Source organism: Thermobia domestica, chromosome 8 (assembly GCF_964235325.1).
Source record: "Thermobia domestica chromosome 8, izTheDome1.hap1.1, whole genome shotgun sequence".
NCBI lineage: Eukaryota > Metazoa > Arthropoda > Insecta > Zygentoma > Lepismatidae > Thermobia > Thermobia domestica.
In genome coordinates, this window is record NC_137461.1 from 44,087,719 (window position 1) to 44,102,827 (window position 15,109).

General features: G+C 34.8%; 1 protein-coding gene across 2 annotated transcripts in view; it reads left to right on the top strand.

Moving 5' to 3' along the window:
• The window catches only part of LOC145692848 (endoglucanase A-like), a 135,521-nt gene that overhangs the window by 110,116 nt on the left and 10,296 nt on the right, over nt 1-15,109 (top strand). For both annotated transcript variants that reach the window (XM_081768362.1, XM_081768361.1), the window contains exons 4-8: nt 205-387; nt 6,020-6,197; nt 9,047-9,209; nt 11,735-11,899; nt 13,708-13,847. In XM_081768362.1, the coding sequence (XP_081624488.1) occupies nt 205-387; nt 6,020-6,197; nt 9,047-9,209; nt 11,735-11,899; nt 13,708-13,847 (829 nt within the window). The remainder of the gene's footprint in view (nt 1-204; nt 388-6,019; nt 6,198-9,046; nt 9,210-11,734; nt 11,900-13,707; nt 13,848-15,109) is intronic.

The window sequence follows — 15,109 nt, forward strand, 5'->3', positions numbered from 1 at the left end:
TATTTATTAGTTGGTTGCTTACTTACAGTGTAGCATCCCTTTCAGCAGCCTAGCTATATGAGACGTGGACTTACAGCTTAACGTGTGGGATCCGAACCCATCATATCTTTACCGGAAATCGAACCTGGTCTCCTGAGCTAGAAATGCGCACGCCAACCATATAGCCACGATGGAACTCTAAATTTATTTGTTTCTCATTAATAGGTCAATTAAAATATGCGTTGGACGCTGTCAAGTGGGCAACAGACTACTTCATTAAATGCCACGTAAGTCCCAACGAACTGTACGGACAAGTGGGGGACTTCAATTTGGATCACCTTTTCTGGGGAAGACCGGAGGAACTTAATATGACGAGGCCTGCATACAAGATAGATACAGAACATCCTGGTAAGTAGCTATGTTTTATTAAATCCTCATACTGGACAGGGACGTACGGAGGGGGGGGGGGACACGGGGGTCCGGACCCCCCGAAATTTCGACTTTTTAAAAATTTTCCTAATTTTAGGGGCAATTTTAGCAATTTTAATATAAAATAGCTTCATATTTAGTTTGGACCCCCCCGAAATAAATTCCTGGGTACGCTACTGATACTGGATTTAATCTATTATTTATTTTTATTCATATATATATAACTTATGATTAGATGTATACTTTTTTGCATATGATGTGGCACTATGTGAGGAAATGCTGTAAAGAATATGGGATGTTAGAACGGCAAAACCCGTGGTAATTGGAATAAAAGGGTCGGTGTCAACTATAGAAGTAGGAGGAAAGAAAATAGAACAGATGACTAGTTTTTGATACCTGAATAATATTATTATCAGTGGCGTATTTAGGATTTTGTTTCGGCGGGGCTATGTACATTCTCCTGAGTGGGTATAGGGGCTATGTAGGTATACAGTTATTAAATGCACTATATACTGTATAAATGTATTTATTTCGGGGGTGGGCTTGAGCCTAATAGCCACCTCCTAAATACGCCACTGATTATTAGTAATGATATGAAGTGTGAACGTGAAAAGCAAGGATAGGAATGGCGAATGATTGCTTTAGAAGGAAGAAACGACTATTTTGTGGGTCCTTGAATAAAAAGTTGAGAAAAAGACTTATAAAATGCTTCGTGTGAAATATTGTACTGTATGGACATTGTGCAAAAATGATGAAAAACAACTCTAAGCTTTCGAAATGTGGGTGTAGAGAAGAATGAATAGAATTAGCTGGGTCAAGCGGAAAACGAATGAGAAAGTGTCAGAAATGGTCGGAGAAGAAAGAACAATTTTAGATATTATTAAGAAGAGGAACAGAAACTGGTTGCGACATTAACTAAGAAAGAACTATGTAATGAGGGACGTGGTAGAGGGTATGGTGGCGGGAAAGAAAGGGAGAGGGCAAACATGACTACAATTAATGGACGATATCAAAAGAGAAAATCGTACGTAAGGACGAAGAGGTTAGTGGAAGACCGTGTAACATGGAAGTTTCTCAGTTGCAGCAAGTGACCTGCCAATAATGACTGAATACGTATGATGATGATATATACAACTTGGTGCAACCGACAGTATGCCTTGTGATTATATTCACAAAGAATAAGATACGCAAGCTGATTATATTATTTAAAAAAAAAAAAAGAAGATTGTGTAGAAACCAATACTTTCATAAAAGCATTCGAAAATATTGACGATTTTTTAAAGGGAAATGTAATTCTTTCTTCTATAATTCTTCTATATAAAACCTTTTTTTATAATTCATAACAGAACTCACACAAAGCATATATATATACTTTGAAATCCTTTTGCCAAGCACTTTCCTGTAATAACTCATAAAATCTTTAATTCAAATATGATTTTTACATCCATCATATTGAATTAAATGTGACAAACTATATTCAACGCTCCTTCGTAATAGAGTGGCGAAGCGCGTGATTTCTATATATGATGGTCCCAAATTCGATTTTTAGTGGAGAAACCCGAGTGCTGATTCGAGTCTTGCTTTAAGCAAGAGGGTTACATTTTATGTAGCCTCGGCACTGAATAAAATAATATTAAAAACTCCAAACAAACGACCAAGCCACATGCTCCTTGTCATTTCTGGATATTACAATACTCAGTGATCAGATTCTATCAAAACGTTCAATGTTCTGCGTCCAAATTAAGAAATAGACATTCATCCCTGTAGAAGTGAAAAAAAGCACCACTATCCTTCTTTTAAATTCATTAGGAGTCTACAGCTGAGTATGAAAAGTTCCAGTCGACATAGATCCTTCAGAAAAACAGGCTTTCAAATATATATATACTGTATATCTTATTTCCACCTATATAAGATTTTTTTCTTTTCTTAAAATGATCGATCCAATGAAACAAATAAATATTAATACTTACAGAGTCCAGTGATAAAGAAGTCATAACTAGACGGGTCTTATAAAAAGGAATAAGTAATGAAATTTTGTTTTCTTGTTCCAATTCACTACTCACTGAGATCAAAACTTCTTGTATCCTTTCCTTGTATTGAAATACAAATTGAGTATTATTTGGTTTTGTCTTACACTTTTATCTGTGCTGTAAAATGAAAGTAATATCGTATGCAGTCCCATATTTAATATTTTTGCCGCCTCGGGCCATTATAAAAATACCCTCCTTCCCGAAATCAATGAATAGCAGTGTAGAAAATTTGAAACACTGACTGATCATGACACTAAACTGATAAGATGTATGAAGCGCATGAATAATAGTGTAGATTGATTTTTTAAAAAATCGTTTGAGCAAGTTGCGAAAAAGTTGTCTTTGGGTTAGAATGGTTTGCGTGCAAAATTGTAGATTTTTCGGCAAACTCTTTATCCTGCCTCAAGAAGGTAGGTAACAAGCACGTCACGAGCCGTATTTTTACCTTTTTCGGTTAAGCGTCGAAAATAAATTCATTTTTAGGTAGGCCACGCTGTTTATAATGTATTTTAAGTAAAAAGTGTGCCTTTTAAAATATTATTGCTGTTAATGAGTTATAATTACAAGCACGAATATTTTTTTTAAGTCCATGTATTTGCCTTCAATTTGTTGATTTTCACAGCGTTTGAGAAATTCCAAGAATGCGAAGAGCGAACGTAACATAGCATGTGACAGACTCAACATTGTTAACCTCACGTGTGAGGTGACGCAAAGGAGAATGAATCAAGAAGTAACTACTGGATCTGAATTCGAAGCTGGATCTGGACACTAAAAGCAGAGTTTTTCATTAGTTCATCTGTCACTATCACACGTATTTGCTGTTGCTTTTCGTACAGGAATCTCAGACAGATCAGCAGATATGATAGAAACTGCGGCTCTTCAGGATGCCGGCGTTGTCAGTTTGGAAAACGCCGCTTACATAATTGGTAAATCAAAAATTCGTCGGAAGAAGGAAAAACTAACGTGTGATTTGATGAAAGGCAGTGGTACGAAATATGGACTTAGCAGAATTCATTTTGATTGACTGAAAAAAGGAAATTGGAAACAAATTGTACAAAAGAGAGATACAAGAAGGACCCTATATGTTAGTGGAAGAATGTGGCTCAAAATATTTCGGATATGTTCCATTTTCAGGGCCTGAAAGTGAAGTAGCGAAAGCGATTCTTCAGTTTCTTGAATAAAGTGGAACGGGCACTTCATAACTACTTGCATTCGGATGCGATGGAACTAATTTGAATACAGGAAGATTTAGTGGAGTAATGGCATGTAAGTTAAAAAGGAGTTAATGGCATGTATGTCTACTCCTAAATAAACAAACGTCCTCTCCACCACCTAGCTAAACACCTCGATGGGACATCTACCAGCAGCAGCATCTGATCCGATTGAAAAAAAAAAAAAAAAAAAAAAGATTGTCTGCCTGTGAAGAATTAGTTGTGGTTTCTTCTCAACTGGTTGAAGTCCAATGGGTCGAAACAATAACTTATTTCAATGATTTGAGTACCGACCAACAATATCTACTAGGCATTTGTTGAGTAAAGAAATGTTCGTATTTACCTACAGAATGAAAAGAATGTTATACCTATCCACCCGCAGAATGAAAGTAATATCGTATGTTAATTAGAGGTACATCAACATGGAAACATCTTACCTTTCACTAAGCCGGAATAAAGTGCACTAATGATATGCTATACGAAATGAAATCATTGTGAATCTCTTCCAACTTCTCCTTATAATTTCTCACATATAAAACAATCCCATACACTGTACACAAATACTGTTTAAGAGTAAGAATACAGTATTGTTAAATTGTACAGTAAAAATGCAGTTCAACAGGTTTCCCTTTATTTTAGAAATATGACTTTTTGTTAATGGCTATTATTTCTTTTTCTTCCTGTTGTAGTCTAAATATAACCTAATTTAAATACATATAACCTAAATGTATATGTAGGTTTCCTCAAAGTCATTCCAGTATAGGTACCATTAAAATTACTATCACCAAATGTGAAATAATGGCTGTAAATACTATCCACTATACTTGCTTTTTATCCTATTAATTTCCTAATAATTTTTGACACTATATTGATTGTGTTCTATTTCATGAAGAATATACACACACAATTTTCCATTTGCATAACTTTTATTCCACATTTGATAATTATGTGTTTGATGACAATGCACTCGTCCACATACCGATACAAACTATTGAAGAACTTTCCTACATTTTTAAGTGCAATTAGATTTCCTGATTGTAAATACATATCTTTCAAAATAATTTCTATACTGTCTTCTTAACTCTGAGAACTCTGAGAAAGATTACAGTAAAACCATTGTTGAAATATTAATGTCAAGAAAGTAAAAAAGAACAAAAGAAAAAAAGGCATGCTTTTAAAGTAGGGGCGTCATTTCAGATTTCGCTTGAGGAGGGCAAGAGCACCACTGACATAAGACTTTCACGTTTTGTACTAGTATATTAGTAGACAATCGATTAAAGTATATGTATACCTCAAGCCCTTGCAAAGGGGAGAAAATGGCCCCTTCTGCCACTTCTAAATGACACCCCTGTTTTAAAGTTCTACATGCAGGAATTGCAACCGAATTGCACTGGTAGGCTAATTAATAACTTGATAGCTTGCTGATTACTAAAGATATATCTGGATAGAAGATACATTATTCTGCTATAAAATATAAGAGTAGTTTATAAAGAAATATATTTCCTCAAGCAAGTTATTGCCGATCTCTGTAGGTCTATAGAATAGATGTCTTGCCACTTTCTGCTATTATTCTGAAGATAAAGGAAGGGGAGGTGGGAGAAGAAAAGAAAGTTTGGGTTAATGTTTGAACATGTATTTCCATAGCTTTCCAAATGTCATGGTGACTATAATTATTCTCAGGCAATCAGTCAGGTGAATTTTATGTCCTCCGTTTCGAGAACCGACAACATTATTTTTGTCTTCAGGGTAAAGCATGAGAGACCAAAGAAAGAAGCCTTTATTATATAGGTGCTGGGAGGAAGGGGTGGAATTTGATTGGTCTGTGGCGACGTCTAATCATCTACAGTCTATGGCTTCAATAAAATACCAATCAGGGCTTGCCAATCAACCCAGTTAACCAGCCAATCACAATTGAAGCCATAGACTGACATTGATTGAACGATGCAATAGACCAATTAAATTCCGCCCCATTTCTGCCAACACCTGTATAATAAAGGCTTCTGTCTTTGGTCTCTCATACTTTAACTTGAAGAGGAAAACAATGTTATCGATTCTCGAAACGTTGGACAACGTAGAGTTCACCTGGCTAATTGCCAGAGAACAATTATATAAGAGTATTTCCATGTTGAATAAGGATAATAGTGCCTCCTTGAGTTTATACCGTATCTTACATAATAAAAATAAAAGCTTCTTAGTCTCGAAAAGTTATCATGCTTCTTAGCTATAATGATGTAGAACGCAAATTGAAAGTGACATTATTGAAATTAAACATTTAGTTTATTGTTCCACATTTTAGTTTTAAACTGATTTTCAAATGCTGACACTTCAAGTAAGGTAATTGATTTCTTTTTTTCTTTTTGAATTTTTAAGGATCCGATCTTGCTGGAGAAACATCAGCAGCCCTCGCTGCGGCGTCAATTGTATTTAAAACCATAGATCCAGATTATTCAGCAAAACTTTTGCGACACGCCAGGCAGCTCTTTAGGTTTGCAAGTCAGTACAAAGGACTTTATCACGAAGCTATCAAAGGAGCTGCACAATATTATGAGTAAGTTTTTCTATTAGATACTTTGATAAACTTCCAGTGACGATTATATGCACGTAGTACTGTAGTTTTAGAGGATTTATTTAAATGAAAACTGATTTCCGGAATCGTTAGTATTTGAGGCAAGTTTTTCTGAACTTCAAGAATTCATTCAATCCTTCAACATTATTGTTCTTCTTATATTTTCTCCTCTGTGTGAAAATTTTACTCGCTTTCTCCACCATTGAACACTGAAAATGGCTCTCAGGCTAGTACTTCTTTTCCTTTTCTTCTCCGATCTTCTCACTTCGTCGACAAGTCGTTTATGTCTTGAAAGCTAAATCTCTCTGTTTAATGCTTCTGTGTTTATCAGTTAGTTCTTGAAGAATGCACATAAAACTACAAATTTAATATACTGTAATACAGTAGAGTTCCGAAAACTAAGCGCTCGATAATCCGGCATTCTGGATAACTCGGTCACACCTTAACAGGGCGAAAACTCCCGCGCGCAGACCCGTTCAAGGTCATTGCCGGGTATCTTCCTGAAATGTGTCTTATCAGGTAAATTTCTGTACACTGTGTATCCATTAATTTTCATTTTCATGTATAGGGAAGGCTCTATGCCTTCATAAAGTACGTACGTTTCCTTTGCTTAGTGGTAGTTATTCTCTGTTGTATTCTCAAGCACCCAATACATACAAATACAGTACTGTATTTTCTGAGGAAACACTTGTACTTATTCTTTTTTAACCCGGTTCCCAATAACCCAGCATCTTCAGAAACTCGGCCACCCTTCGGTCTACATTAGATCGAGTTTTTGGGACTCTATACTGTACTTTCAATTGTTTAAGTGGTCATTATCAGACAATAATATTGAAGAAAGAAAAGAAAAATATTATTACCATATATATGACAAGCACATATGGCATACATATGCCTTTCATGTTGTTAAGTACATATATATAACGGATTCTTTTCAAGATTTCTTTAGTCACGTAGTGTGAAAAGCTGAAATCAAAATTAATTAAACTATGATGGAAAAAAAAACAAGAACCATGAAGGACAGAGACTCTAATCTCGATCTCTTGCTTACTGGGAGAATTCTCTACCAATAAGCTATAATGACAAATTAAGTTTGAGTATCTTGTCGCTTTGTCTCTTAAGCTTCAATTAACCCAGCCATCTGCTAGCAATTTAAAGAAAAAATGAAAATTGCTAAATATTTTGTTGTGAAATGCTCCACTAGGTACAGAACAAATGTTGCAATAACAAAAGAAGTCTGGCCAATGGACTAACTAGAACCCAAATGTGATCTCACACTTTCTATGAACACCAGAAGCTCAGAAAACAGAAAACTAGTCACATCACTGGTATTTCAATTGCCAGAGTACCCACTCACCAAGGGACAGATCGGGGTTCGATTTCCCACCAATCCAACAATCATATTTTGTTGCGATAATGAAGTATATTAGCACTCTGTACAGTACCAACTAGTTTTAAGTGCAATTATTCGTTCATAAATTATAAAACGTAGTTTATAAATTATTTATTTAAATTATAGTAATTGGCAAAAGAAAACTGTCTAGCTGTAGATACTTACCAAACTTCATTTATTTTGTGCAGAGAAAACTAGATTTCGCTCGACAAAATTTCTTTATTGTATGGAGATCACGTATTACATAAAATATATTCGTTCTCAATTGCCCAAATAAAATCAGCCATACATTTGAGAACTGTGACCTGTAGTGTGTAGCATAATCGCTAACACTCTCGCCTCTGGCGCTAGCAATCCTGGGTTCGATTCCCGGTAAGGGCACTCGGTCGAAAACATGTAAGAGCGTCTTCAAACCAGCCATCCTGAGATCTCCTGGGTTTTTCTCATTCTCAACAGACAAATGTCGGGATGGTACCTAACTTAAAAGGTCCCAGGCCATTTCCTTTCTTCTCCCTTCCGTACTTCCTCCCCCACTTTCCGAGATAGTGTGCTCGCCGAGGGACATTGTTCTTCAAAGATGACGGACTGAAGATCATAGATGGCTTTATTGCCCAGAAATCAGTATAAACAGTAGTGCTATTCAACTTTGAATTTGCAGAACTGTTTGTTATACCCAGACATAACACTAAACTTTACACAGTTATGCCCAGAAACAGTAAATTTTAGTTTATCTTTGTTTTTAGAAATTCTTAAGAGCTACAGGGTTAAACATATGATCTCTCAGAACAAGATTTATTTCTTAATCTCAAATGCTCAGATATCAAGAATGAGAACTGGGGTCCATGAGTGCAGTGGTGATGCTTATTTATATTTGAAACCCATACATACTATTATCAACAATTGTTGATCCATTATTGGATTATTAAGACTTTCCAATATTTTTGAGAACCATTTATCTTGGACAATTCGTTTACAAGATATTCGCAGTGCTATCTAATTTCGCCTTACCACCTTCTATTAGGATACTATGTATGTCACTACTTGCCACTTGTGGTATCCAGTAAAAGATTTGCTTTTGTCTACCTTGTGTATGGTTTGTTTCCTAAGAGAGTTATATCTATCCATCTACTATCTCTCTCTCTCTCTCTCTCTCTCTCTCTCTGTATATATATAACTAGTTGTTAAAAAGTTAGAATAACACCATTGAGTATAACCTAAATAAATAAATGAAATTTGAGAATTATTTAATGAGTGGAAATTTAAAGCAGGAAAAGTTAAAATTGAAAACCAAAATCTGCTAAATAAACAATATTATACTTACTTTTAAAATATTCTTAAGATTTCCCTAGTTGCACTTAAGGGATTTCAGTTCAAATCTAAATGTTATTTCTTTTTTAGATACCTTTAAGTTTAATAATTTGTCTCTCATTATGAACAGGTCCACTGACTATGGAGACGAACTTACATGGGCGGCTGCATGGTTATTCAAAGCAACAAACGAATCTCATTATCTGGACGAAGCAGAGCACAATTACATGAAGTTTAGGCTGAAAGAACGTCCAAATGAGTTTTTCTACAACAAAAAAGTGGCGGGAGTTCAGGTAAATATAAAATATTTAAGTCAAGAATGAAGAGAGAAAAATTACCTTATATTATTTTGTATCAATTTGCGTTACCTTGTCTACTATTAGCTGGACTTTCAATAAAGCAGTGTTTACTTAAAGTAGTCGAACCAAAATTGTGTAAAGTTTTCTATCTTTTAGGGTAGAGCTAAAAGATGGAACACGGGAGTTTGGACTTTCCCATCACTTTTTATTATAAAAGTTTTCCTCTTGAATACACAATATTACAAATAAATACAAGTCTCTCTAATATTTTGGAGGTTTGTTGATGAAGTTTAAAGGATCCCAATGACCATGCGTCTTAGGGCGTATTGGATAGGTACCTCTCATTGATCATGTGTCTTAGAGAGGGGAGTTGGAATTCTCAATGACCGGGCCTCTTAGAGAATTTGGAAATTAGATGCCTCTCACTGACCAAGGGTCTTAGAGATATAGTAAGAGAGATCAATTACCATGAATCTTAGAGCTTATAGGAAGGATACCTCTCAATGACCGTGCGTCTTGGAGAGGGGGTTGTGGTGCTCTCAAAGATCAGGCGGAGTTGGTGGTTTGATCAACCGGGCGAGATTCGTATCTTCTGTGGTGTGCTGTCTTCTTTCAGGATTTAGGATTTAGATTTCTGAGCTTTCGGTATCTAAGGCCATTTAGCCCGCCACGTTTGAGGGATGACGTCCCTCGGCGAGCACACTATCCGATGAAAGGGAAGGAAGAAAGGATTGGGGAAGAAAGAAAGCGGCCTATAAGTTAGGTACCACCCTGGCATTTGCCTGGTATTAATGAGGAAAACCTAATTCAGGGTGGCTGGCCTGAAAAAACGTTTTACACTTTTTCGACCGGGTGCCCCCACCGGGAATCGATCGCGGGATCGCTCGCGCCGAAGGCGTGTCTTGTTTTATCTTAAAATGTTGGATACCTTCGTTGATCTCCGTCACTTGCCGACCGGTGGCGATGGTGGACGATGTCTTCGTGCATGTTGTCTGAAGAGTGTTTACATCAAGCACACGGTTACATTCATGACGTAAAAACACGTGGAACCTTACAGTAGGAAATTACCACTTTCAGATTTATTTTTTTTTTAAAAATAATGCAAACTTAAATAAATATTAACCCTTTTATTTCCTTCCGTACATGAAGGAAGGCATACACAATTAAATAAAGTATTCAAGTAATTATCATACAGACGTTCGCACCAAAATTACTATACTCTATCCAATGCTGTGATAATTTGCTGTTAGTAGTTTAAAACGAGCTTTAAACTACAGTGAACAAATTGTTAATTAGCAGCTGTGACTGTCAAGAGACTACTAATTAAAAGAAAGAATGTTGAAAAATACATCAGGTTTTCGTCTAGACAAGACAGAGAAGCATCTCATATTTCTTTATTAGGTCACAAATGTGCTTTTGGTATCATTCTCCTCATAACACAGAAAAAAGAAGGAAAATTGGTTATCATTGCGCTGTTTTATTGTTTAAAGTGCTCTGAAAACATGAAAAACTATAATTCTTGCGTTAACAGTGCACAAAATAACATAGAGCTTATATATTATGTTGTATTATCTTACGGCGTAGATGCTTATGTATAAATAGATTGTCTTAGGTATACTTTTTGCGTTTTTTGCATCTATAAAAGCTCGATAAAAGTATTTCCATGATTGGTCTGTGCTTTTAAACAAATAAAACTGTACTCGTGTTTGTTAAAATGTCGAGATATTTTACAAATCAACGTTAAACAATCGTTAGTCTCCCAATTCAGCAATTTGTTAACATTGCCAAAATGCTTGTTGACAAACAGGTTATTTTCAGTTTATTGTACATAGATAAATCTGAAACTTTCTCAAACGTAGGCCTGAATACTTGGATATGTTTCTACATATGCATGTCAATGAGAGTGTCATACCCAATTTGACTCTATCCTATATTATTAGATAAGAATTCGAGGCTTCCCAAAGAAAGAATTAAGGATAACAGTTACAATGCAACAGAAATCGTAACTGTGTAACTTAAATTTTAGTAGTTTAAATTGGAGCGTTACGTGGATGAAAAATTTACTAAATTAAAAATTCGTATCGAAGTCAATTCAATGATTCATGTACAATACATGTTACGCAAATTAAAATCAGAGATAACTAATATTCTTATTTACTGAGTATTAAAAAAAATGTATTTATATACAATTTGAATGTTATTGTACTTTTTCAAGCACTATAAATTTCACTGTTAGTTTACTTCCAGCGAAAGCTCACAGCAAAGTAACAAGCCAAAGAGACTGAGTTATATGTAGAAAAACTGATCCTAGAAATCGGAGATAATGTTTCAACTTAAGATTCTTTATCTAGTTAAACTAATTATGAAAATAATTAGATGAAAGAAAATCAGAACATATCTATTAAGAAAGATCTTATAACCTTTAGAACTTTTTTCTACTATAGAAATAACTTAATGAGAGCTACTTTACTTTTCGATTTCATCTTTATTGCAATTATTATATATTATGTATTTTTCAGGTTTTGCTTGCACAATTAACGGGTCAATCAGAGTATATTGAGGCAGCAAAAGCTTTTTGCGATTTTTCTGTTGATTTCCAAAAGAAGACACCAAAGGGACTCATATATATTGACAAATATGGAACTCTCTGTCACGCAGCTAATGTTGCATTTGTTTGTTTACAGGTATTTTCTTCTATTATTTGTCTATTATATTTACTGTTACTTTATTATTATCATCATCATTATTAAATGGAACACAGAGTTACTTTCATTTGTATAGCTGTGAATACGGCCAAAAATAATGGTCCAAATATCTTACATATTTTAAACAATCTAACATGAGAGTTTGAATTTTTAACTGTTTTAGTCTTTACTGCTAAAGCTAGAGTATTTTTTTAAATGAGAAAATTTGAATTAATTAAGGGTCTTTCGAATATTATAGCTGAAAGTTCGTAAACTTCACGATAAACAGACCTGTAGCAATGAATAAAATTTAGAGAGAGGCATGGAATGTTAAATTAGGGAAAAGGGAAGCTATATAATCGTTTGGGGTATCACTTAATATAATTGTACTACAAAGAAATATTGTAGTAGGGAAAATCAGATAGCAATTTGATGTGTTATGACACAACAGGAAACTTTACTATCCTGTAAAATAGAAATAAAATACAGCAACGTTATTTTTCTTGGCCAGTACAATATTCACTTTCAACATACATTTGGGAAAACTCAGAGGACACTTAATTAATAATGAGAACTTTAACCCTTTCGCTGCGAAATTCGACTTCAGTCGAACTGATAACTTTTACCTTTGGCTGCGAAATTCGACTTTAGTCCACAATGTCTATTTTTGTTTCTACTTCGCTGCGATATTCGACTTTAGTCGAACTGATGATACGGAATATTTCGCAGTGATAATATATTGCATTGTGTTGCCAACAGGCGGTGATTCTTTGAACTAAGACAGTGTTATACGAATTATTACGAGAGTCTTGCTTCATTTGGTAAGGTGTGCTCCAGTGTTAGTTGGAGCAATAAGTCATGGCATAAAAAAACATCATCGACAAGCAGATAGTTGCATTTTTGTTAGATTCTGAGTCCGAAGTTGAAGGTGGTTAATTTCGCATCGAAGTAATGATTTTTGACCACATTTCAATTTCTTTTTAAAAAGTCTTGCTGATAGGTGGCAACACTGAAATCTTAGGGTCTACTGGATTGCTTATCATAGAGTTCTTTCTTGACGGTAGCAAGAAATACTCTTGCTTGCCGAACGTCATGCGGAAACTATGAATGTTACAAAAGAATTTTCAGAAAATTTTTCGAAATAGGCTAGCAACATTGACAAATGAGATGCATGGGGTGGATGAAACACAGAACAGATTGGGAGATATACTGGTTTCAGATTGGATGCAAATAATTTGAGGGGTGCAGAGAATCATAAGAATGGTGAATAATAACAAAATTTATCTAGAAAATATTAAAACACGAAGAAAATATTATAAAAGGACGGCAACACTGCCCATCGGGATGCGTGGAGAGACCGAGGACAACAAATATACCTTTCTCAGTTTTTGTAATGATATTTATATCAAGTTACCTACATCTACGTTAAGAAAATACGACATTCTCTAGCAAATAATGTTATACATACTGTTGTAAATAAGTTGGCAACACTGACAATTGGATGTGTCAGGTTAGGAGCGTAACAAACTAGATAATTTGTATATTGTGATAACAGGGACTATTTGTATAATGTTTGGCTTCGATTTTAAGATTTTCATTTTCTTATGAATAAGTGTCAAAATTTGGGGATTAGCCTCAAAAATAATTATACAGCGAAAGGATTAGAAAGCAAAATAAATAAATATTTTGCAATCGCACTCAGATATTTTGATTTAAATTGTATATTCTCCTTTCGCTTTTATTTTATGTATATCTTTTCAAACATAAGTTTATTTTTGGTCTTAATATGAAAAATTTGAATATTATAGGCAGCAGATATTGGAATATCACCAATAAAATACAGAAGTTTTGCGAGAAAGCAAATTCACTATATGCTTGGTGATTCTGGAAGGAGTTTTGTAGTTGGATATGATGACACTTCCCCAAAGCAACCACATCATGCAGCTAGGTAAGAAAAGGATTAATTCTTAAATATGTGTCACGCAGGGCTGGATTAAACTATCTGGGGGCCCAGGGCTTGAAAGAAATATGTGGCTCCTGTTCACTTCGTCTAATACATTTTTGTGAAAGTACAGTAGGAACGTTAAGGGACTATGTTTCATATTTTGGTGTAGACCTATTCTATCTTGTATGATTCTTTTTAGACAACCAGCTGAGATTTTGATCAGAGTGATGGCCGCTGACCACCTGGAGGCCCGGGGCTACAGCCACCCTAAGCTCCTCCCTTAATCCGGCCCTGGTGTTAGGTTTAGTTAAGGAGAAAAAATTCGTCATTGAAATTTCTGTTTGTTGTCAAAGTTCAGTATATTAGATAATTATCAGTAACGACGACATAAGCATGTGTAGCTACTGTCTTTCAGTATAAAAAGACCAATAAATTAAACATAATTATAAGACTTTTTGTTCTGAATTTGTTATTATCAGATGATCATAATGGTAGAAAACAATAGACAGATGAACTCATAGATTCAACTCTCTAGAAACTTTTAGATTCAATTCCTTAGGAAGAAAAAAACTCTGGTGGATCTTCCCTTATGTCAACCTAATTCATACAACATTAATATTACTTACCTTTCTCGAATCTTTCCTTGTACTATCCACGCATCTCTTTCTCGATCTACCCAGGCTAAATAGGAAAATTAAAGTGAAGAAAGTTGTGTTCTTGATAGATGCTTTCCAATCAATACTATGCTGTCACAAGCGAGCCATATTTCCTGTCCATCTTAGGTATCTCATTCTAACTTCTAGTACAATATTCAGCGATAAGTACATGTATTGTACACGTCCATTAGTACCGCTACGTAACCTCCTTTATATACAAATTTATGTAACTAGTTTGAACTAGCGTCTATTACCTGCTTTGCTGGGTTAAAATATGGAAAATTAGTAATAGTAGATAGAAACAAAGTAGATATAATCAAAAATCAGAAAATAAGTAATGTATATAAATAAAAATTAAATATTACTATTGTGGCCTGAATTTGGATTTAAACGGCATCAGAAGTGTTACTATTCATCTCAGCGATCCCGGAAACTATGGATTCGGCACTAATGGCAGTCATTTTCAACCATTTATGTATATATATATAGATATTGGAAGTGTCACTGTTCATTTCAGCGACTCCGAAAACTATGAATTCGACACTAATATTGGTCATTTTTATAATCTTCCTCTCCCTCTCTCTTAAGTTGCACTGTCAAAGTGAAATG